General features: G+C 41.6%; 2 protein-coding genes across 2 annotated transcripts in view; both read right to left on the bottom strand.

Annotated features, from left to right (window-relative positions):
- Positions 1 to 7,160, bottom strand: part of atg2a (autophagy related 2A) — a 31,463-nt gene extending 24,303 nt beyond the window's left edge. The window contains exons 1-5 of the mRNA XM_083786435.1: positions 6,638 to 7,160; positions 5,937 to 6,099; positions 4,690 to 4,836; positions 2,374 to 2,476; positions 899 to 1,043 (exon numbers count right to left, since the gene is read on the bottom strand). Of these exons, the coding sequence (XP_083642561.1) occupies positions 899 to 1,043; positions 2,374 to 2,476; positions 4,690 to 4,836; positions 5,937 to 6,099; positions 6,638 to 6,808 (729 nt within the window). The 5' untranslated portion in view covers positions 6,809 to 7,160. The remainder of the gene's footprint in view (positions 1 to 898; positions 1,044 to 2,373; positions 2,477 to 4,689; positions 4,837 to 5,936; positions 6,100 to 6,637) is intronic.
- A 1,928-nt stretch (positions 7,161 to 9,088) lies between these two features.
- nxf1a (nuclear RNA export factor 1a) lies at positions 9,089 to 24,136 on the bottom strand. The gene is made up of 21 exons (XM_083785658.1): positions 23,888 to 24,136; positions 23,088 to 23,295; positions 22,461 to 22,665; positions 21,903 to 21,986; positions 21,281 to 21,385; positions 21,062 to 21,136; positions 20,194 to 20,263; positions 20,012 to 20,100; positions 18,391 to 18,498; positions 18,069 to 18,178; positions 15,062 to 15,098; positions 14,299 to 14,367; positions 13,961 to 14,016; positions 13,570 to 13,677; positions 11,669 to 11,727; positions 11,288 to 11,403; positions 11,090 to 11,132; positions 10,927 to 10,999; positions 9,779 to 9,961; positions 9,524 to 9,584; positions 9,089 to 9,427 (listed from the first exon to the last, which is right to left on the bottom strand). The coding sequence occupies exons 1-21, from the start codon at positions 23,913 to 23,915 to the stop codon at positions 9,389 to 9,391; spliced, it is 1,926 nt and encodes a 641-aa protein (XP_083641784.1). The 5' UTR covers positions 23,916 to 24,136; the 3' UTR covers positions 9,089 to 9,388.
- Positions 24,137 to 25,776: the final 1,640 nt, after the last annotated feature.

The raw sequence follows: 25,776 nt of genomic DNA, 5'->3' as shown, positions 1-25,776 counted from the left end.
CAGGTGACAGAGGCAGTCAGAAAAGTAAAAAGTACTCCATTGACCCAAACCCAAGATTAGAGCGTGCAGATCAATGCCGATCCCAAGTCCTAGACAGTCAATTACTGATGTTTTGACAGATATAATAAAAACATAATCAAGTCATTTTCTATAAAAAATATTCCATGTACAAAATAAATCGTCTTTTTTATTTATTTTTATTTTGCGCCCAGGACATGCCCAAAATAGGGACACCAGGTTGACAAATCGGGACACATTGGCTGCATAATTGGCAATGCCGATGTCATAAAAAAGTCAAATAATGGCAGATTTATCGGCCAAACTGATATTTCAATTAGGCTCTACCCAAGATTGGACTCAGACCGTTATTGGAATTCATGCGTAATGCCTATCAACGAGACCACAGCCTCCTGAACTACAGTTTTACTATGACTGACGATGTACTTGACATGAGAGCTGAATGATCATTTTCCAAAGCGTTAGTTAAGATTTTCAAGGAACTCAATGGATTCCATTCATTTCGGTACGTATAATAAATCAGCATGTAGATTTGAAATGAGCTTGAGAAAGGTAAACCAAACACAGTGGCACCTTTATAAGCAACGCTGCCTGTTTGCGCAAAAGTTTTCAAAATTAAAAATGTAAACAAATGCAAAAGAATTTCATCCAAACACATAAAAGCCCTCACACCTACCGGTACATTGTGTTGTGAGCTTGCAGATCTGCTATTTTCACTAGTTTGGGTCACGGTGAGACATCTAATTTGTCTTTTTGGCTAAACATTTTGGGAACTACTGCTCTACGCCATCTGGGCGCAGATTCCTAATTCTTTACCAGTACACAATAATGTCATAATGGAAGACAAAAATGCAAGTCCCTCTAAAGGAGTGTGTAACACCTGTCCAGTCCTGAGGCTCTCATAGTACAGCTGTACAGCACTGAGCTGAAGGATCTTGTGCAGGAAGGCGGGCGGCTGGTGAATGTCTACAGGCACAGCAGTCTGACCGGCTGGGTCCCGCACTGCCTCATCACAGTACTCCAGCCTGGTGACACACACATACACACGGGCACAAACAAAGAGGCATGTGTGGACATGTACATGTTATTATACAGATGAACAAAGGATGTGTATGCGCACACACGCACGCACAAAGCCATCCAGCCGTGATATACTCAAGAACATTTCATAAACACTATTATTACACTGCTTGGTTGAATGCTTGATTCTGATTGGTCAATCGCCAAATTCAGCGGTGTGTAATTTCTGGATAATGACCGCTCCGCTCTATAACAGACCGCTACCTAATCAAAGGCTTGGAGCACCTGGCTGCACCCGCTGGGCTGCTTGGACTTTATGCTGTACCCAACTTGACAGCCATGTAAACTAACACACACATTTAAAGGGACACTTCACCCTTTTTGCAAAATAATATATGTTAATGACGTTTAGAAGATTTAGAACACTTTCCCGGGGGTCTTTATGTGTGTAATATGTGGTTTTAGATATTTTAGATTGTAGCAGTGAGCCCAGTGTCTCTGATGTCATGGACACTGGGCTCACTTCCTTCCTGGACTACAATTCCCAAAATACTTTGGTGCACTGCTCCTCCTTGTGGATAGGGGAGGTCTGTCTTACTGAGTACACAGGAGTCCAGGAAGTAAGTGATCCCAGTGTCCATGACATCAGAGACACTGGGCTCACTGATACAATCTAAAATATCTAAAACCACATATTACACACATAAAGACCCACAGGAAAGTGTTCTAAAGCTCCAAAATGTCATTAACATATATTTTTTAGCAAAAAGGGTGAAGTGTCCCTTTAACTAAACAACATGCTTTCAAGAATGTTTTTGAAAACATTTGAAGCGAGAAATGGACGATGCTCTACCCAAAAATGTATTCCATTTGATCAACACTCACTTCCTTGTTTCCGAGGCGACTCGTTGCCTCTGCGGGGCCAACTTGGAATACTTTCATTGCCGTAAGAAAGGAAATACTTTGTTTTGTTGTCACTTTTGGGTCAATTTATTAATTTGCGTATTTTTGTTTTGATTTGAATATTGCACAATGTCCACACGGGAAGGGCATCCCTCTCTCGCTAATATCTGAATCCAAATTAAAGTCACTGGAGCTCCAGTTTGCAATGTCACAGTTCCTGCTAGCATTTCTGCTAGTATCATCACCAAATTACATATTGCAGCAATACAGGAGAAAGATCTTGCAGCATCTAAAATGCAGAATAAAATAAAGGTGAAGGTGGGGTGAAAAAATAAAGAGGGTTGGCCAGGGAACAACATCCAGCCAGCTGTTTTTCTAGGCAATACTGCACATTTTGCTGTGAAACTTTTGAGAGGTGCGAGTGTGACCTACCGTTTTATGTGCACCTCTAAGGCAACGCCTGTTTCCAGGTCCAGGGGTTGGTGCTCGATGCGGACGATAGTGTCCAGGAAGGTGACTTTAATACGACGGAGGACTGAACACAGGCAGAATGAGAAATAGTCAATGGGTCATTAACTCTCTTTCCTCAAAATGAATCTCTGTGTGTGCTGCTATTCATGTTTAGATTGGGACACTGTAAAGAAGGAAAACGATATGCACATCCCAGTTTCAGAATACGGTGCTGGACCCAAAAAAATGACTGAATGAAGAAAATAGTGGAATGTCCTCCTCACACAATATAGTTCTGCTACCCGTCTATTTTATTTCAACCTAAATACAACAACGTTTCACCCCTCCGGGCTTTCTCAAGTTACATGGGTATGGCCTTGAAATCCTTAAATAGGTGGAACATAACTGGGTGTTGTCATTCAATCAATTGATAAGCCAATAGGCTGTATGTGAAGATCCACTCCAGAGATATACAAATACATCAATTAATACACTCATGAACAATAGGTTTAAAATACAATAAATACACCAAAACATATATCTAATATACAATTGAGAAGTTGTCACGTGGCGCAAGCGCACTAGCCAATGAAAAGATGTGCGCATGAAAAACTGTTCGCAACCCCCCACCCCCCCCCCCCCCCCCCCACATGTGATCTTCCCTATGGATCTCCCTCTCCGCACTCCGCAGAGAAACCTTACCTCACGGAAGGGGGAATAGTCGCCTCACCATTTCGCTTATTCTCTGTATTTAAAATATAGCATATTGCATAAAATGAGCCGCCACTGGACTGCGCATATTCTGAGTTCTAATATCGCTCCGATGTTCGGACCATTAGGGATTTCATCCAGGAAGGTTCGGGGTTTTGTAGGTGCCAAATCCGATCTCACCACTAGAGACCTGATATTAGGAGCTCGTTTGAATACAGCTTGTGGTGGGGCTTTAAACGTGTCTTTTAACAGGGGTTCCGTTGTCACAATATGCCAGTGTTTTTTAATGATATTTTTAAAATCATTACCCAAAGGGGAATAGGTTATGAAACACTGGGGTATTTTTTCCTGAACCGGTTTAGCTTTGGGTTGTAAGCATTCCTCCTGGGAGACACTATCAAATTGTTTTTATGCATCATCAATCCAATTCCCTCTGTAGATATTTTGAGCACAGCTCAAGACTCACCTTTTCACTATTGCTTTTAATTGAGTGTTCTTATTCATGTACTCACCGGTTTTATGCTCTATGTCTATGCTATTGTTTCATTTGTCATATTGCACTGCTTGATTTGCTGCCGGTATTTATGCCCTTTTTTAATTGCCTCAACCTTATTTTGTTTCTGTTTGTTTGCTGATGTATACGTGTGTATATCTTATACGATTGCATTTTATATGTTTGTTCTCTGCCTTGTAAAGCACTTTGCGATGCATTTTTGGCATGAAAGGTGCTATATAAATAATATAAATAAAGTTTATTATTATTAATTATCAGGGTGTCCTGTTTTTGTTTTTCATAACTCTGTTGAGCCACATATACGATTCATTCTATTGAATTGGCTAATAGGTAAACGTTTCTTGAATGGACGGGTGATAGCTGTCTCGTCTTAGTAAGGTATTTCTATCCGTTGGTTTTCGATATAAATCTGTCGTAAACCTTAGAAACCTTAGAACCCTTAAACCTTTTGGTATGAATTTGGACCTAGATATCAGACCATTCCTTTAATACACCTGCCTGACATGCAATTATTATTATTATCTCTGTGTATTCCTGTATTTTAAACCTATTGTTCGTGAGTGTATTAATTGATGTATTTGTATTGCTCTGGAGTGGATCGTCACATACAGCCTATTGGCTTATCAACTGATTGACACTCAGTTATGTTCCACCTATTTAAGGATTTCAAGGCCATACCCATGTAACTTGAGAAAGCCCGGAGGGGCGAAACGTTGTTGTATTTAGGTTGAAATAAAAAAGACTGGGGGGCCGAACTATATCGTGTGCGGACATTCCACTATTTTCTTCATTTAGATTGGGTCATTGGATAGAGAAGAAGACAGCACACAATTACAGTGGGACTATTTGCATGTTGAAAATACAGGTACAAAATGTTGTCTATGGTATGCCTAAACTTGTTTCTACGAAGCAGCATGGTTGCTGTCATTTAGTTCAAACAATGAATTATGGCCATGGCAACATGCCGTCTCCCTCACACACACACACACACACACACACACACACACACACAAACACACACACACACACACACACACACACGCACACACGCACACACGCACACACGCACATACCCGTCTCAATAGTTTGTGCAAACATCTCAAGCCCTTCCAGTTGTGCAGGCGGCTCCTGCTCAGGGGGGTCCTTCAGACACTCCTGGGCCAGCTGCATGCTGGAGGTCATCATGCTTGAGGACCAGCCTTGGGAGTCCCAACCCCCACCTGAACGGAAACAAATAAAGCGGATTCACTGATGTGGGTGTGTTCACTGTTGTCATGAAGCTACAGTGAGTGAGTGATTAATAGTCAACCTTCTCCCTATTCCATGACCTGTTTTGTCCTTAGTATACTTTATCATCAGATAGACCAATGGTTTTCAACCCTTTTCATATCAAGGCCCATTTGTCTGCATTTGAGCCACGGACCACAACTTGATGCCTCTCAGACCCGACCGAAACTTAGAATTTTTTGTTATCGTTGGATACTATTTTTGTGCACATTTCCATGCTATATTGATGTGGTACCACCATTAGGAGAGATAACAGGCAAACGTCAATCAATATAATAAATTATTCTATCTATAAGGCTCCTATTGGTTACCAACTCTCCATCATTTAGCTGGGGACCACCTGGAACCCCCACAAGGACCACTGGTTGAAAACCACTGAGATAGACCAATATCAAAGTTTGTGCCCTACTTTAGTTTATGATTGGCTAATTACACCTTATTATCAAACATAAGCATGGATAACCTGTTTGGCATGTCCCAGGAAACTAGTACTTACATACGCCTTCATATGATGTATCAATTCAGGTTCTATCTCCTGAGCGGTCTACAACCTTAGTCCTACATGCATAAGCATACTGTGCTAGCCTGGGGACCAGAGACGAATCTGCCAGTGCAAAATAAATTGCCCTCGCCACGCAAGGCTAATTCTGTGCCAGAAAAACTTCAAACTATGTTGCAAAGACCTAGTTGGTACCTTGTTGTGTCCAAGTTGAGTGCACAAAATGTACAACTACAAAGTATACAAAATGTATGATGTAAACATATGTCTATAGGCATTTATAAAGTAACAGGCATAGATAGTCAAGTGAACATAGTTTTTTTGTTGTTTATTTTACTCAGCCCTTAATGCAACTGTTAATAACATCTCTATAAATGAAAATAGGGACAATACAGTATCACTATTTTAAGCTATTGTTTACCAGGTTCCCAGAAGATATATGGACATATGGTTTAAAAATATTTTTTAGGGTGAGGATCTGTCTTTAGATATTATGGGTTTCCCCAACTCAGGCAAACATTGCTGGTGACTTACTTGTCCTGTACTTGGGTCGGCATGTTATCTGAAGCCCAGAAACTTCTAAGGTGCAGTGGTCAGTCACTAGAGCTTGCCAGGGAATGGTCACTGATATACTGCTCACAAACCCGTCCACAATCTCCAGAGGTGCCCCAAGAGACTCCAAAAGCTCATTGACCGCCTGGGACAAATGGAAACAGTCAGAGAGTAATGTGGCTCAACCAAAGAGAAAAGCTAAATACAATTCTAAGAGGATGGGTTCAGGTTCAGGTTTATTTGTCATGTGTATAGATAGATACAGAGTATAAATACAATGAAAATTATTTTGCTCAGAGCACTCTCAGTCTTACATACACAGGACATAAACAAACATCTATAGTGCAAGAAAAAGACAAAAAAACTGGATAGGCGTCATAACTGACACTTTTGTGTCAACAGGATGTTAAAACAACAGCACTGTACTAGGATGGCAGAGGCAAATAGTGCTGTCTTACTTTGAGTGACGCTGATGAATTGGTCAAATCTGATAGCAACAGATAGCAAGTCTAGGAGGACATGTCTTTGTTTCCTCTAACCACGTTTCCTCGAAAGTGGAGCTAAGATTGTTGTTGTTGCACCGGAGTGCCGTTGCGAAATAGTTCAGGGCTTGATGATGAGCCTGACAAAACATGTGCTGGGCATACAGTAGGACCCCACTTTTGCTTATTGTACAGACTTACCCACACGTCGAGGTTGATATCTTTAATGACACCACTGCCATTGTACAAGTCCAAGCCCAGCTGATCCAAACTCAGACGTTCTTGCAAGAAGTGGCCGAGGTAGTGTTGTAAGAGGTACCGACAGGCCCGCTTCTTGATTGAGCCTGACCAAGGGAACAGCCAGCGAGACATAGGGCCAAAGTGAGGAGGGGGTGAGAAGGGAACCAAGAGGCGGCGGAGAACGACTGTGAATACAGTCCACTGACAACTGCATAACAGTCAGACAAAAACAAAAGTGTGCAAATAAGGAATGAGCTCCTCAGCGGCTAGCTGGAGGGGGCTAAGGAAAGGGGTGAAGCGTATAACTCTTGTCTTCCTGTGACACATAAAACTCGAGAATCCTTTGTGTCGAGATCGAACGGAGTGAAACGTATATTGCTCCGCCAGACTGTACTCCCGTTACAGTTGTGTCTCGTTTTCAGTACATATTCTTTGGTACGTTCGTGTCGAATTCGAGCGACATGTCCCTGCGCATATCTCTGGATCCAGGGTTGTTTATTGTTATTATCATACGTGAACTGTTGGTATAGTACAGACGCCCCTGCGTCTTGACGTCATCGCGAGATTTAAAAAATAAAACAAACCCGGAAGGCTAACAATACACGCCATCTTTGTAAGGTCAATTATTCTCAAAGTTTATTAAACGTGGGCGAGGGCACCAAGCCTCAAGGCCAAATGCCGGGGCAATAATGCAATGGTGCTTTGAGGAATTTAAAATGGTAAATGGTTTACAATTGTAAACAAGTGTAATGCAATAAATGGTTTTAAAGGGAATAATGATTGTGTGATTGATTAGAAAAAGCTGTTTATTTCAGAAAATTATCTTTTGGTATGTAGGCCTACAAATGACCAATATTTGTAAAAACGAAACAAAAGTTGATGCATGCCCTTCCCATCCTAGCCCTGGTCCAGAGTAGACTCGCTGTAAGCACTGGACCAGGGCTATTCCCATCCTAGCTCTCAAACCCTCACCCTAACCTCCCACGGGGCAGTACACCTAAACCTAACCTTAACCCTCACCCAACCCTTAACGCACCCCTCAAGGCTCATACATAGTCTGGATTTACGGTGGTTAGGTGACCACCGAACTACAACATGACGTCACGAGCCACGGTGAAGAGCAAACCACCGCCATCTCTCTGTTTTTACTCACCACCGCTCAATGTTATTTCAGCTCCGGTGGTCAGCTCACCACCGGAGCGGTGGTCACCTCATCACCGAAAATCCAGACTATTAATAGGCCTTCACCAAACTTAATCTGGTCATTTTACCGCACCCCTCAAGGCCTATTCATAGTCTGGATTTTCGGTGACCACCTCTCCGGTGGTGAGCTCAGCTGACCACCGGAGCTGAAATAACATTGAGCGGTGGTGAGTATAAACAGAGAGAAGGGCTGGAGCGGTGGCGGTGGTTTGCTCTTCACCGCGGCTCGTGACGTCATGTTGTAGTTCGGTGATCACCTCACCACCGAAAATCCAGACTATGTATGAGCCTTCACCAACCTTAATCCAGTCGGACCAATGCTATGTCGAACTAAAGTGTGCCTCCCAGTGTGGGGCCACTGTAGCCACAGGGAAGATTTTTTTAAGGGGCACTAACTAGGCCAACATGAGGGATAGCCACTGGATTATAGTCAGATAATCAGTTCACGAAATAGAAGACACACACACACACACATCACCTTTTTCTGATCAGTGTATAGATAGATGGTTCGGGGATCAGGTTAGGATGCCTCTCGGGCGTCCCCCTAGGGAGGTCCTCGATGCACGTCCCACTGGGAGGAGACCCTGGGGCAGACCAAGGCGCAGTTGGAGGAAACACATCGACTCACTGGCCTTGGAACATCTCAGAATCACCCAGGAGGAAGTCACTAATGTTGCTCTGGAGGGAAGTCTGGACTCTGGAGCACTTTGGTGGAGCTGTTGCCCCCGCGACCTGACTACAGCTAAGCGGTTGAAGATGGATGGATGGATGTATAGATGCACACTATGTACAGGCATGTTAAAACACTGGCAATAATTTCTGGCTGTGCAGCATGGGCTTTCATCACTAGAATTGGTTGACTGACAGGCTGTCAATGAATGATAGAAAGCCCAGACTTGATGCACATCCAGAAGCATACTTTTACAGAGCATGCTCTTTACATAGCCTAGCTCAATTATATTAGTGTGCATATCGGAAAAACCATAAAAGAATGTGTGATGTCTTTTATTTTCCTGAACAGATAATTTGACAAAGGTTGCAATCAATCATAAATGGTGTATTCATTAGCAAGGCAATGCATCAAACTTCAGGCTCCAGTTTGCCTCCCAGTGTCGGACCAAGAAAGTGACATAGATGTCCTTTCCTTCTTTACATTAGGAAAAACTGAGGAATAATGTGTATTTACTTCAACATCATTTCACATCAAGCCAAGTTCAACACAAGCAAAGCCAGTGCTCATTTGTCTTTATTCCTATGAAAGCATGTAATAGAACGCTATACAAATAACTATAAACTAAGGTTACAACAATAACCAAATTTTTATTATAACAGTTTGAGTCAAACGACTGACACTTGGTTGTTAAAACAAGATATCAGTAAAGAAAATTGTAAAACAAAGCCAGAGTAAGGGGATAAAACAAAACAAAATCCATATAAAATATAATTAACAGTTCTTCACTGAAAACCAATTGTCACTATTTCTCACAGAAGGTATCATCATTCAAATCTTCACTTTATGAATGCCACATCTGGGATCTTTCCCTCCGTCTGAAAAGAAAAGAGACTTCCATGTGAAAATTCCTCTAGGAAGAGGGGACCACCATAATCCATAATCGCAGAAATTTTTAATTGGTTAATTGTTACCTTCAACTGAGTGAAGACTTGTGCAGCTTTGTTGAAATCCCACTCGTTGTCCTGTAGACACCTGGCAAATACATAAACATATTTATATTTTTAAGAGGTGCAAACAAGCACCTGCCCTAACATTAATATACTTTCATGCAACACGTTTTATTTGTAGTGTACTTTTAATTAAAACTCCAAAATGCTCCAAAAAGTGCTCCAAAAAGGACACGTGCATGAGAATACACACGAATGTGCAGTGCACACATCACTTACTTGGAAGACCATTCCAGATTCATGCCAGACTTCAGGGAGAACGCGGTGAGCATCTCCTGCTGCGGTGCACTGAGTGTGGGCACAGGGCTGGAGGAAGGGGTCGGGGCGGGAGCCACAAATGCTTTGCGGATCTCCTCCGTTGTTGCCATCCGGATGAAGAGCTGGTCGTTCACTATACACAAACTGAAGCACAGAATAAACGAGCATAAAATGAAATGAAAGATATTTTTAAATTTTATTTTTAGGTGCAACATGACCAAACTTTATCTTCTGACTATAATAGAGTATGTGCGTGACATCATCATCATACCCGGAAGTTATGCAGGAATGATTGCCTACTGAGTGGCAAAAAAAATCTTTCTGGCCTCGACAGCCCATACATCCAAACAGAAATTAAATTCACTTTGTCACTCACTTTGCCACTCGATCTGCCATTCACTTTATGCATGCGCATACCCTCTATAAGTCTAAGTGCATATTATACAGTCTGTATAGAGCACCGAAGTCTGACGTCACTTTCAGTAGAGGGCGTGAGTCCCCAGGTTCATGTATTTGTTTAGTTGCATTGAAATCCCCATTGAGGCGATTTTAGATCGCCTCATATAACAACTGCGTTTGAAAAATAAACATGTCACCCCGGCCGCTTCACTCATATGTATATGAAGAATTAACTGACTGAGAGAAAACGCTAATGTTACTGCTACTGAATTAGTTAGATTTTCGCTAGAAGCAGACTGTATCATATATGAGTGACTGACTGTTGCAAACGATACAGAGACACCACCCTGACAATAACGCCGAGACAGCTTGTTTATTTTTGGACCACAGCGCTTATAGTAGACGATATTAAGATCACCCCATGTTATTCTCCATAGAGAAATTACTTCCGCGAACCAAGGGAATCGTCGGGATGAGCGAGTTACGTCAGGACTTCGGTGCTCTATTAGTTAAAGTTCTATGTGTGGAAAGGGGTAGGTAAAAAAAAAGCTTTGAGCATTTGCGAAATCTATCACAAATGGAAATAACAGCAAAAATAAATGTTACTTAAAACATTTTTTTTTAAACATACGGGTAATTCCCAGGACGTCTAAAATTCGCAACAAAAGTAAACCATGTCAACCAAGGTGAGTTCCTAGGCTTAGACTTACCCAGTACCCCCAGCGGGGACCGTGACAAAGACTCGAGAGAAGGCCATGGTGGAGTCACGTGATTTACCTTCCGCTGTGACAGAAAGAAAACAAGTCAGCACTCAGGAAAAAAAAACATTTGAGAATTAGAAAAACTACACAAGACAGTCATGTCAACACTCACCTTCTTTGAACACCCCAGATACTGTAAATGACAATAACGTGTTCTGAAAAAAAATAAAAGGAAAACAATATTCAGAATTAGTTTTATTTACAAGAATAGATTAAAAACTGCATTTGGAAGATTAAGGCACAAGACCAAGAAATTATGCAGTGCAAGGTTATAAATAAGCATCAAGTGAAGAATCAAATATTAACCAACCGTGTAGGTGTTTACGTCAACGTTGAAGGATGCAGTGTCATGCTGAGTTTTGGGGAGCTCATTGAGGAATGCCACCACATTTAGCCGCGTGTGCTTCAGCAGACGAAATCTCATCGCTGTATGGAGCAGGGAAAAGGCAAAGGTTATAGGGTTAGATGTCAGAAAACAGAGTTACCAATGGTTATGAAGAGTGTGACACCATGTAGGACTCAAAAACTAAAAGTTACAACCTTGTACCCGACATTACAATGAAAGTGCCCAGTAAGAACCATAAAAAGGTGAGGTTATAACAGTAAAATAATTTTGTTGTAACTTTTCCAAAGTGGTGAGGTGTCCACTTGTAACACATTTCCTGCAACGAGCCTTGAACAGTAAACTTACTGGTGTCTTTCACCCGCTTCAGGTTTCGATTGTCTTTGTAGTACTCTCCTAGACTGCTCCTATAGAAACGCAAGAGGAAAGACAACGAGGGTCAGGCATAGTCAATGTAGATATACTACAATATGGAGGAATAGGATTAGTGAAAGTAAAGTAAGTAAGTAGCTTATAGGGCAGGAGCATAGAGTATATATATCTATAGAGAAGACACCCGAGTTCTCCTCCCATCCACTTGCATTGAGTTGCTCAAAAGCGCATGAGGCGGATTCACTCCTCCTTCCTAGTAGGAACAGAGTGCATTCTGGGACGGATTGCAATGGTGAGTGGCCCCAAACACATGAACACGCTGCCGTTGAACACGCACAAGCGTCGTCCGTCGTGAACGTGTACAATGATAGTCAACGGACAGCGCGTTCATGTGTTTGGGGCCAGGCTGCAATACCTTCATTCGGCCACTATGTCCATTTCGCCTCAAGATTTCCTCTGGGTGCCTTCTCTATAAATATATATACTCTAAGGGCAGGAGCCTATCTCCTGTTTTTGTAGCGTGAGGCAGCTTGATGTACAAGTACACCCCCTGGACATGACGCTAGTATGTCGCAGAGACTTACGCCCAAGACAACCCTTGATGCTGAGTTTCAAGCAGGGAGGCACTGGGTCCCATTTTTAGAGTCTTTAGTATGACCCGGCCGCCGGCCGGGGATCGAACCCCGACCTCCCAGTCTCAGGGCAGACACTCTAAACCACAAGGCCACTGAGCTGGTATTAGTGAAAGTAGGGTAGTGTATTGTTTGGGTTTTACTCAACACCGGTGCTAAATCAGCACTTGAAATCTGTCTACAAGCTCACAACATGTGAGTTGTAGACAGATCGGCTACTTACGGCAAGCAACATTGTTCTGCCCCCACAGTGTAGTGGTCATGTTTAGTTGTTATTGTGTGAAACAACACCACCCTGTGGTACCTCAGGGTTACTTATTTTCTGGTTGCCATGCTTGCAATTAGACATATATTTCAGCTGTGCTGCCTGCAGTCAGTCAGATGTCTTCAGCTCCAGTGTACTGCTGTCTGTGGCTTCTCTTAGGCTAAAAGCAATGTTGTGAGTAATACGTTTATGATGGCAGGTTATTTTATGTTGTTTGTTATTTGCATTTGTACAGACGTATTTTACAATAAGCTTAAGCGATAAGTGATTTGTACTGTTTGTTTGACATGCTTTCTGTATTGTAAAAAAAAAAGTTTTATTTTGTCGTTTCACAAATTGACCAGTAAAACTTCATAAAGACAACGCCTTCTCTGTGGAGTTTGTTGGGAGATGTTTAGCTGGTGGGATAGCTGGCATCCTCAGCTAGTGAGGCCTACACAAACATCGTCATACAGAGTATAAATTGAGCATTATACAGACAGTAGAGTCGACCCAGTGCATTATTCTGCTTTCAAATGTAATCCGTGCATTGCAAGATGCTTCTTTAAATTTGACTTAAAGACTTTTGCAAATTGCACAGCCGGGTAAAACCATTTGAGTGAAATGCAGCCACACGTTTACTTTATACGGTTTAGCTTTAGGCATTTTTAACCGTGTCTCTTGTCAGAGCAAGTTCATGTTGTTTTTACGAGCACATGCTTTGGGGTGATGCTACCGCCTACCGCCAAGATATTTTTGGGAGTTTTCTTCCTTTATTCGGATAGTACAATACATAGGGTGACAGGAAACAAGAGACGGGAAGTGACACGCAGCAAAGGTCATCAGGCTCGGGAATCAAACTGGCAGGCTGCATTAGAACCTATACAAATGGTATATGACTTAACCACTGGGGACTAGGCCAACAGCGCCCCCTGAATGTGGTATTTTTTAATGTGCCGTTGATGCCTTTGATTGCAGAGTACCATGAGAGTTCTTCTTACCTAGACGGATTCTGTGAGGTGTAAGGCGTAATGAGAGATAAAGATGCTCCATCATGGTAGGCATCTAAAAGAGGCTGTCTGTTCCCAGAGTCGTAGACACTGTAGTACCTGGAACAAACAGTAGTATTATAGTCTCACTACTCATTATGTTCATTCCTTAACATGATTTTTCTAGCTAGAAGTAGTGCATTTCTTTAGCACACTGTATGCACAAGGTCAGGAAAAATATACAATGGCCATATTCCACAGTGGTTAGCCCATTCGCTGGGTGACGCACTAGACAAAAAGGTCATCATATTCCCAGATTTTTCCAGTCATTCTTTATTAAATGAGCTGGCTTTAGATCAGTGCCGAACAGGTCATACTCAGATGTGAATAGGCTGAAACTCACTGTTGCAGAAAATGAAGGATGATAGCCTTGATTTCATCAGAACCAAAACAGCTGCCCTGGATTGTGAAACAGAAAAAGAAAAACTATTTATAAACAATGTCATGAGTAAACAGGCCAAAATGTTTGTAACAACATGCCATGCTTAAACTCAGAGAAAATACAATTATAATAACCAGCTACACCATAAAAGCAAGACTACCAAAGGAAGACTGCCCTTAAACTTAAAGTCATTACACAGTGCTTTGTTGTATACATCTAATCATATGTAGATAGTGATACCCAAACAAGACCAAGCTCAAACACTTTCCTTGTGCACAAAATAAGAAAACCAACATTACCTTGCAGGCGGGGATGGTTGTGGGTGTTTCCACATCAAAACCTATGGGAGGTGGGAGATCATTGCCATCCTAAAATCAAGCAACACAAACACAACATAACATGTAAAGGGAGGCAGAGAAAGAGAAACACTTTGACATCTTGACATCACAATGTCCTCCAGCATCAAAGGAATAAATAAAACAGATACAATAAACAGATGTTCAAGACATTTCCCCACTTTTAGTACAGCGGCTAATAGCCATATTGTGAGAGAACCTTTCACTCGGTGATACAAGCGTGAAATTTGGCATGAACATGCCTCTGGGTCACCTCTTTAACTTTTTTAACCGAGCCAACGAAAATTCCAATAAGGCGGCCATTTTTCAAGATGGCCGCCAAATAAAAAAGGCCTTTTGTGGTGGTTCTGGACAACCGTGGGTGCGGCCGACACGAGACCGGGCACTGCACTCCCTGTGGGTGTGTGGAACGTGTGTGTCGAATTTGAAGTCGGTGGGGCGAACGGTTCTCGGGTTACGTGTATTACAGATGTACACACACGCACACAAAAATCGTGAAATATAGAAGATCATTGGAACGGTTGTTCGCTTGGTGATACAAGCTTGAAATTTGGCATGAACATGCCTCTGGGTCACCTCTTTAACTTTTTTAACCGAGCCATCCAAAAATACAATATGGCTGTGCTATTTCAAGATGGCCGCCACATCTAAATGTTAGCCTATGTCTACATTTCTTACAAATTTCTTAGCAAAAAGAAAGTCTTACCAGTTTTAAAAGCCGGGGGAACCTCTGCCGCGCAGCACTGGTACGGGAACAAAAGCAAAGACGGTGAAAGTCAGGATGCAGTCTAACACTCTCAGTCACACCTACTGAGTTACAGTATATGTGCTCTATAGTCCGCTACAGATTTAAATTAGATGTAATGATTGTTGTATTTAAGTAATGATACTGGCACATTGTGTGGAATGCTTGGGAAAACAGTCCTCTCCAGGCTTTTAAAGCACACTAGAAAGGGATGTGAAATTGAATCACTGTCGTTGGGGCATTTCATGCCTACCATTACTGTGACATGCACGTGGAAATGTAAACACGCACAAATATAGCTTTCTGTCCCCATGGCTTAACGCTGTGCCCTTTGCCTACCTCTCCCACCCCAAAGCGTACTTACCAAAGAGGAATACTCACCACCTCCAAAACGCGAGACATACACAGACCTCTGACAGGGGAACCAACACATGCACGCACTCTCACACACATTCCTACAGAAACCCAAAATCTACAAGCGTGTCATGGAAACCAACAAAGCAAAGCTCTGTTATGTTAAAAATAGAGGCTATGCTATAGCTGGCAGAGAGGTGGGGTTACCGCCAGTCTTGCGTTAGGATCAGCTCCCAAAAGTATGACTGTCTGTGACCACTGAAGAGAGGCAGAGTCTAGGTCATAGCAAAACAAAAGAGGGTCACACAAAAGAAAAACATTCACACAGACACAGAGATAGCTCACTTCCACGGTAAGTGAAACATTTAGTAGGTGGCGACGATTCTCTATGCATCATTATCTGAGGAAGGAAAACGCTTATCAGGTGTGGTGACATTTCAAATGCAAGGGGAAAAGGGAGCGAAAGTCAGGAAAATGCCCAGGAACAGTAGCATGAGGAAGATTGCTGGACAGTGTTGAACCCAGCATTCCCATTACTGATCCCCCTAGTATTCCACACTGCACAGGCACAAGAGTGGCATAGATTGTTACGTTGTTAACACACCACACCTACCATCATGTACAAGGCTAAAACCTTGTAAAAAAAAAAAGTGTTACCTTTTTACCCATGCCTCTGGCTGCAGAGGAAGCAAGGCTTTGCAATTCACATTAAGTGAAAGTCCTTTGTCCCCTAGGCAATTGTGTGTGCTGGGTTGATGTGCAACAATGTCCTTTTTTGTTTGTTTCAGCTCACAACCATCATACCAAAAATAATGGTGTAGCATTTCCATATCTGGTTCATTTAAATAATTTCCCATGTAAGTGAACCAGATTAGATTATTCAGTAGAGAACATTGTTTCTTCAGGATGGTATAATGATATTTTCACTCTCTTTCGCCTGCATAGATGGAGAGTATCAGCAGGGGCCTCTGCTTTAGGCCAGGGAGCAGTCATTGACACAGGAAGACAGAGTTTATTTTCTGCTTCTCTCATCATTTGATTTGATGAGACATTGTTTACCCCCTCCACCTCTCACCCAACGGCTTATCCTGTGTGATCTCTCTTCTTCTTCTCCTCCTCCTCATCATCTTCTCAGTTTCTTCTTGCCACTTTGGTGAGTCGATGCTCACAGTGACGTAGAGGCTGAGTAATCGTGACTGTGCCTGTCTTAGGTTGTCCCGAGTTTCAAGGTGGGATCTTACCCGTCATTGGCGAACCAGCCTGCCATACTCGCCTGTTGCAGGATGCCGATTGGGCCACAAGATACCACGAGGGGAGGGGAAACCATCGCTGGCTGTAACCAGTGGACTCGTTTCATTGGTCCAAGCAATTTGTGAATTGTAAGACAACACACAGACTTCTCCCCAATAGTCACTATAATCTAGTGTAGTACTACTACTACTGCTGCTACACTTGGGGCTGTTTTAGGTTAAGTCTTGCAATTCAATTCACTTTCAATTTGTTTAAATGGACTGGCACATTGCTTACCCACTTAACATTGAGAAACATCTTTCCTAATGCTCTGCACTAATGTCATTATTTTTGTGGTGAAATTATATTTTATTGCAGTTTTATGGGAAGACTAACAAGGATGTCAGCAGGGGAGTGCTGAGAACAAGCATCACTGAGCATACAACAAATGGTAAAAATATGCCCCTAAAATTAGAAGAGAAATTATGAGCTCCCAGCTGTTCACTGCAATAAAAAGAAGAATGTGATTAAGAGGTGAAAATCCTGCCTGAACAGCATCCCTGTCAATTCGCTCAATAATCATCAGATGGAGGACTTTTTTTAGTGAAAAGGGAAATGTTAGACAGTAGGAAGAAAGACCAAGGGAGGTATATACAACAGTTGTAATGAATACCACATGACTATTTCTCTTGCATATGTTAACAAAAGAAACAAACTTGTGCTGAGGGATAACAGAGCATCAGTGATTGTTTGTCCATGACTCCTGTTAGGAAGAAGTTTCACATACTGCTTCTATGTCACCGGAAACCTTAACCTAAAAAAGGGGGGGAGAAAAGACTCTTCTAAAACGGGTAGTCCCGATACTTGATTCTGATTGGCTGATTACCGTCACATGATCTGTGTAAATTTCACCGATAACCCACACCTTCAATCACTATATCATTCGCAGCTGATTCCGCATCTCTGTAGCTGTACTGGGGAAGGGGAGCGCTTGATTGCTTGGGCGTCTAAGCACCGCCTGGCTCATATGACTGTGAATGTGTGGCTCCAGGCGGCCCTGTAAAGACATCAAGCGCTATTCTCCCGTCACATAGCCTACTTGCAGCAAAACAAGGAAGTGATGTGGCTCGCTCTGGTGGCGCAAAGCGTAGATACTTTTGTGAATTTAATAGTTTTATTACCGGTAGGTTAATATTACTATATGTTTGTAACCGTTTTAGAAAAGCAATAAGCCACTCGAGGCCCCAGCTTGCCGGGTATTTTACAATGGCCCCCAGCCATTGTAAAATACCCAGTAACCTGAAACCTCTCGTGGCTTATTGCTTTAATACACACTAGTTGACACACAAACACACGTAAGTCATCCCCAAACTTGCAGACTGACCTGATGTAGGACGCCTGGTCCTTGAAGTTGTCACACAGAGGGTTCCTGTCAAGCCACAGCTCCACTAACTTCAGGCCTTTCACTTTGTCCAGCTCTCGTTCCGTCTTCAGCTGGGAGACACAGAGGAAGGAGATGGAAGGTTGGTCAGGTGGTGTTGAAATTAGACCAAATAAATATATTATATATATATATATATATATATATATTTTTATTTATTTCGCAGGTTCTGGTTTCTGGAATACAACTTAAATTTGTTTTTTCATTTTTTCCCCCAGCTATCTAGGACAGGTTGCTATGTTTGTTTCTCTCCATTGAACCTCACCTCATTGTTGGACAGGTTGAGCGTCTTTAGGTTGGGAACCTTGTTGAATAAATCAGCCAAGTCGTCAAGCTTGTGAATACGGTTGTTGCTTAAATTCAGGCACACAAGCTGGTACAGAAATCAGAAGGAAGAGAATGTTAATCGTTGCTGTTGTAAGACATACACCTTGCACTTCTTTTTTTAGTTTATACATAAATGAATGCCCCATTGTATACTTATACTCGTTCTGACAGTCACACTAAAGTTGAGAAAATCTACAACTGAGCTTGTAGATCTGCTATTTTTTTTTTAAATAAAGCAGAGACCTCAGGACATAAACACAGACAATACAACACAACCAGAGCCAAAATTAATATAATACAAAACAGCTCTTAAAGCAACAAGCACAAATGTTGTTAACGAATCATTCCAAAATTATTGAATTTTTAGATGCAAACCACAGCTAGTAATAGTATAAACCACTCTGTCGGTTAGTCTGTCCAAAATGTTCAAGCCTAAGCCAATAGCTGGTTGCAGCTTATCATGGATCATGTGCTGGTTCCATGGAGACAATGCTCTGCTACTGGCTAAAATGCTAAGAATATTAAATAGTTCCATGTATTTGTTCCTGGTGCAGGACAAGGACAGTACTAACAGCATCAATAAGAATTCACACAATCATCATCATCATCATACTATAATTCTAACAATGTCTGTCTGTCTGTGTGTCACTGTGACTGCCGTAGCTCCTTACTGCCTGCACCAATCACTCCCACTTTTCACACAGGCATTGACCATATGAATATGGAGGGCGTAACGAAGCCCTTTTTTCGATTTGACACATTAATGATTATTATTATTTTTTTTATTTTTTTATTTTTTTGCGTCTTACGCCTTTTATTGGTTTTTTGAAGGGACAGACAGTAGGCTGACAGGAAACGGGAGAGAGATGGGGGGATGACATGCAGTAAAGGCCGTGTCGGGCTCGGGAGTCGAACCCGCGGCACACTGCGACTGGATCACCAGTCGGGTGCCCAGACCGTTACGCCACCGCCTGGGCACATTAATGATTATTAATGCATTTATTAGTCAATTACAAACGCACCCGGGCGCAGTACCCCCCACGGACACAAGGGGGGGCAAATATCTCACAACGGGTAAGGGCTAGTAGCATTAATGTGCCAAAAACACTTTTAGAACAGTTAGGTTGGGATGTGTACTTTGTTGCACAATAAAATAATAGCGAAAGCATTAATGCTGTTGTGCACTTTTTTTTATATATGTATGCCCCTGTCATGTTCTTAAGTTCCATGTCTACAACACAACAATGTGTTCTGTTCGGATAGTCAAATGCATACAACATTCTAAAACGGTTTCATCTTACACTGATTGACTTAGTTTTCTTTTTTATTCTTATGTTGTTGGCACAGTATTTAGTAGTGACAAACTTTCTTGATTCTGGTTGTGAATCTTTAATCTGAACTGGGCTTTAGAGAGAGCTGTGGAGCAAAACTACAGATTGATGGAAAAAAACTAAACATATTTTAAGAGCCTTGATGGCATTTCATTCATGTTTCGTGTCATTCATGTTTCGTGTTTGGTTCTTATAACAAAGGCCAAGTATTCATATCATACACAGTACCTCTGGAATGTTCTCTTCAATGATCTTAATCACCGATTCCATATTTGACCTCCTACTCAGGGTGATTTCAATGTTCTGGGACACCAGGTCTGCAACACACAGGACTCAAGTTCAGATTAAAATGTAAAACAAGAAAAGCATTCACTTGTCTCATTCTACGACAGACAGTGGACATACTGTACCTGGGTCCGTTCGGATGTTGTTGAGGTCAAGCGCTTGCTGGGAGCCGTCAAATCGCTTTGCCATGCATTGCTATGAAAGAGAATGAAGCTTTACCATTTGAGACATCATCAGAACAACACAATAGTAAATAGTAATTATGGGGACGAGCAGATGGATCATGAAAAGGAAGGGAGACATGTTAGAATTGGGAATTAATTAATGTAGTGCTTCTTTGAATTAATGCCTCTGCTGGCTCTCAGAAGAGCCTGAGGTAGAACTAGTCTACCTGTGTAGATAGATTTTCACTGGAAACCTCCTTCTCAACCTCCTAGGGTAGACCTTATACTTGCCACTGCTGTGGCGTCACACTGCTATCCGTTGTCGTGACAACAATTCCATCTACTCACTCTGCATCTCATTGGTGGGCTATGGACAGTTCATAAACGAACCTACCAATGACATCATCAATGGGGATTCCAAGCTCATGGAAACACTTCTATGAGCACCACTTCACCTCCTGGAACGTTAGAAACCCATTGTTCTTGCACTAATAAAACATTAACAAATCTTGTTTGAAATGACCAAAACTGCATTTTAATTATGGCACTCCTAGGCAGGTTTTTGAACTGTCCACAGCCCACTTCTGAGACACAGAGTGAGTTGACAGAAATAGTACCATCTTATAATGTGGACAAATTATACAAAAATAGGTATAAACATATATATATATATATTATTTTTAAGTCCTTCACTAGCAATTCAAGTTGCAATAATGTGCACAGGAATTGCAAGCATCATCATTAAAACCTAATACTTTCCTGTTTATCTGAGCGCCTTCCTTTCACAAACGTTCCAACCTTATCATCCCACACTCTATTGTTGGCTCACCTTCAGGTGCTCCATGTGTTCAGGCTTCAGGTCAGTAAAGGAGGGCGGGGAGCTAGGGTTCATATGTACTTCTATCTAAAAGGAAACAAACGTGAGGCGGTATTAGAGTAGGATTCCAGTAACCACTAAACGTGATGATAGTTTTAGATACAGAAGTTCAAGGTCTATTTTGTGAAATGGATCAAGGGTCAACACATAGATGTGTAGGTGGGTAGTTACCTTGTAACCGTCGAGGGCTGTGATCTTATTGGAACATTTTTTCAGTTCATTAGCAGCGGAGACATCGTCCACGTAAAAATAAGCTCTGTGACCATCAACCTGGAACTGTATAGATGAGAGAGGGGGAGATCTTACTGACAAATGTTCTTTCAAATCTTTCTACAAACTATACAACGGCTGCCTTGTCTATTGATGGAGGGAGTAGTGGTAAATCCTTCAATATGTTTCCATACATCTTTATGTCTGCAGGAGAGTAAGATCTCTACAGACAAAATAAATCAACCCACTAATGTTGGGATTTCTGAATGTGTTTTGTTTATGTTTAGCAATGTTTTTGTTTTTAAATAATATCAGTTTAAAAAAAAAACATTAAATGTTACTTGATATTTTGTAAAAGGAACTGTTCTATAAAGGCAATATCATACTGTATTAGTAAGTTATAATTCATATGGATGCAGTCATGCCGATAATACAGTGACAACACGCCCTCTCATGTGATAGCTAAAATATTTTGCAACAATTCTTCAATATCTCCGGGCTAAATGTGTTGCACCAAATCTTCAATGTCTCTAAGCTAAGAATATGTAGGGACAGTTTAAATTGTGAAAACACTGGGACTTACATTTACAGTTGTGAAGGGCACAGTGCAGATGTTCTGTAGGGCTGGCACTAACCATTCCTTTTTATATCTCCTTCCATGTGGTATCTGTTAAAACATCAAAGAGCATAACACACTCAGACAAATAAGGGAAAGGGACAATGGAAGACCCAGACAGCCCATCTCTCTACCCATTCAGCTGTGGCCGCCCGAAATGAGAATTTTATGGATGCATGCATTAAAGCAAAATAAAATCTCACGACTGAAAAATGTCCTAATATTTAATTTGTTAAACAGCATGAAAGGAGAATTAGCGCTGTGTGTCTTACACACATGTAAAATGATGATGTTTTGGCAGCCATGCCGCTAACCAGTTGAAGAAATTGCAGATTGAACGATCTGGGTTATGAAATATCTGATATAATAGGGTTTTCTGGAAGACTGAAATAACTAATAACCGAAAATAGGCTACAAGCTTAGTACAAGCTTACAACACGTTGCACTGCAACGCTGAAATCAGTCGTCGCAACTGAGAACTTTAATTCATGTGGGTGATCTTGAGGTCGCAGTGACAACACCCACCGTAATTTTGTACCAGCCTGATCGATTGTTTTTCCCTCCTCCTCCTCCACCTCCTCCCCCCGCTCCTCCTTTAAAGCCGCCGCCACCACCACCGCCGCCTCCTCCTCCTCCTCCTCCTCCTCCTCTGCCTCCTCCGCCTCCTCCTCTGCCACCCCGTCTGTCTCTGTCAAAACCTCCTCTTCGATAGGGTCTTGAATAAGGGTTGCTGAGGAGCAAACAACAAACACTATTACGACGTGGTAACAACAATTTACTGAATCAAAGACTTTAGTGATTTTATACAGAAATTTAAGCAAAAACATGCTTGCTAAACAAAACCTACAGTAGCAGTGGATTATAATTATACAATACAAAAATGTCATCCAATTTGACTTATAAATCATGTGATTTGTAAATCTGATCCAAATGGGAGAATTGAAAGAATCAGAAGGAAAAAACCGTTGGCCTGATAATAACGTTAATACACAAGTGACACAACCATATCTTCGGTTTCTAATTTAAAACATATTTCATAATGCTTTATAGTATACTACAGTATCAAACTAAAAATATCTTTTCCTCAGCACAACCTAATATTCATCTAAAAAGAATAAATAAAAAATAAATCTGTCGCTCAGTGACACTCACAATCTGCGTTGGGAGCTGCCGTCCTGAGAGTTATCACTCATAGTTACATCTCCATCATACTCTTCCAGTCTGGACCGTGGACCAGGGCCCCCAAAATTCCCTCCTCGTTGGCGGTCCCTACGGGGCCCGTCATTGTTGTAGCCCCGGCCCCTGTGGGAGCCCCTGCCTTTGCGGCTGCGGAAGTGTGGGCCAGTTCTGTCATCATGCTCTGAAAGAGGACACACACAAAACATCATTAAACGCATTGCAGATGATAAGACAGATAGAGCGGTCAAATATAGCAAATAGACATGATCCAATTTCTCATCAGGCTCCATGAAATTAGCTGCATCCATGGTAGAATAGAAAAATAAAATAAAAGCATATTATTTAACTCTTAATGGTTAATGCCAAAGGTTATTAATGGAAGACCTCCATACAGCAGTATCAGTTCAAATGTGCTAATCTATTCACACAATTCAATTGATTCATGGCAACAGTCAATATTAAATATCTAGAAACACATCTAGTTCAGCAGAGCCTCTACAGTAAAATCCTCCGTTATGATTATTACTGTATCCATATGTAACTCAAAGTGTACAAATATGACCAAAATTGACCTGCAACTCACTAAATTGCATGATTAGCCTAAGCTAGAACTGAGGATTGTACTGTGTAATGGCTACATCCTCAGTTTACCTCCACGGAGCATATAACCACGGCGGTGAAACTCTCTCTCCACCGAAATGTCCCCACAATCTAAAAAGAAAACGAGATTGAGCTGTAACAAAGGTTGTGTGTGAACCTTGTGGGTAACTTACCATTGTAGTAGTTGCCGCCGTCCGCCATGTTCGTGGGAACAGTGTAATTTCGAACGGCCCAACCTGGTTAAAAACACTATTAAGGACTCAGATCGCCCCTTTCCAATACACAAAACAGACGCGCTATAATACACGTTAATAATCCATGACCTTAATGTCAAATATACACGCGATTATACCAAGTAAAGTCCTGCTCTTGGTAAATCAGATTGTGTCCGCGCAAGGCTTGGACAAGAAGAAAACACTGCGTGCGCTTAGGGACCCGGAACTACAATATGTTGTGACCGATGACGTCATTTTGTAGTCTAGACCGGAAGTCAGTCCTTCCAAAATAATCCCCACTTTCGTTGAGCGTTTGACAGCTCAAAAATAGAAAAACACGTTATTGTATGACTGCAATCTCTCTGCATACAGTGACTGATGCAGCCAATGCACAGTAACGTTAGGTTTCGTACCTTTTTGCGTAAAACAAAAACAATTTAAAAACTAATTTCTTCAGAGCGTGACCCAATCTAACCAAAATAAAATGAAGCTAGAATTGCAGGGATTGTACTGGAATATTAGACCTTAATATTTTTCATATATATATTATTTTTCAACATTTTGGACAAATATAGCCAATTTTACATAGAGGTGCGCACTGCGCAGATGTCCAAGGTTCCCACCTTGTGGGGACACCTCGGCCCTACTTGTCCATGTAATTAACTACGATGTGTGGGAGGGGTACATTGAAAACGTAATTTCTCATTCAAACATAAGCTTAAACTTCTATATTCCGTACAAGAAACAGCCATTGTGTTGACTTTATGGTCTTAAATTGACCTACCATGATCCGTGACACGTGCAACCACTGAGAAGTTGTCGTAGTAATTGTCGTCGTACCTTCCTCGGTAAAATGCCATGATTCCCTTTTAGGTTCTATTTTTGACAAGTTTGCTTCCAACTATCCCAGCAGTCAGCTTGTATTCATGTAGCTATCTATCACATTCCATTCCGGTACTGTAATATGATTATTAGACAAGAAGCAGGTGAATATCTTAGATACCAAGCAGCTAATAACTCCACACAGGTGACTGTAGTTCCAAATTATCCCATGTGGTAGTGCGGCCTGTTTGGACATTAGTGCTGCTTCTCATTTGACCCCGCTGATGTATGACCCTGGTGTTCCGAAATATGTGCGCCCTCTGGTGGCCATTTGGCTTAAGGGCGTCTTAAGTCTAATCAGAAGTTAGAACTGAACCTTTCATTTGTAGCAGCATGCATCTCTTTAAGTAAATAAATAACCAGAGCCCATTAGCTTCCTCAAAAGACTGTAATAGCGTAAGCCAACAAGACTGTGTGTGCATGAATTTGAGCAATTTGAGCTGATGTCACAAACAATTGACATCTGTGTTGTAATTAAATATAACAGATAGCCTACATAGCTTGGGTTGAACAAAGTCTCACAAAGCCTTTTAAAACATGGATTGAAAAATAAAGTTTTGATTACTTTTGGTAAGTAAATAAATAAATAATAAATACCACCTACCACTGTCATTACATTCAGGTGTAGGCTAGTGGGAAGAACCATACCAGAGTCCTCTGGAAAAGTTTTTGAGTGGTGCAACCACTCCTACAACCAGCTTGCAATGTCCTCGTACCCGTTTGTGTGTGTGTCTGTGTGAGCATGAGTATGTGACTTAATAATAGCAGTAGGGGGCGCCAGAAACAGTGAGAGGGGTAGTGTCTCTAATGAGAGAGTGAGAGAGAGAGAGAGAGAGAGAGAGAGAGAGGGGGGGGGGGGGGGGGGGGGGGGAATTGCACCACTCAGTTCACACGTGTGTGATTTTTTTATTATTATTTCAATTTCCTCAACCAGTGAAGAATAATTTTCTAAATCAAAAGATTTA

The sequence above is a fragment of the Protomyctophum parallelum genome (assembly GCF_964188405.1).
Source record: "Protomyctophum parallelum genome assembly, chromosome: 16".
Lineage (NCBI taxonomy): Eukaryota > Metazoa > Chordata > Actinopteri > Myctophiformes > Myctophidae > Protomyctophum > Protomyctophum parallelum.
This window is presented reverse-complemented; position numbering and strand designations above follow the sequence as displayed.

Bases quoted from the DNA above. Each gene is read 5' to 3' on its own strand.
- nxf1a (XM_083785658.1), bottom strand. From the start codon at position 23,915: ATGGCGGACGGCGGCAACTACTACAATG. The intron at 20,264-21,061 runs GTGAGCCAACAA...TCTCTTTCATAG, and splicing joins AACACATGGAGCACCTGAAG to CAATGCATGGCAAAGCGATT. The intron at 14,017-14,298 runs GTAATGTTGGTT...TTCACAATCCAG, and splicing joins CAACCATCCCCGCCTGCAAG to GGCAGCTGTTTTGGTTCTGA.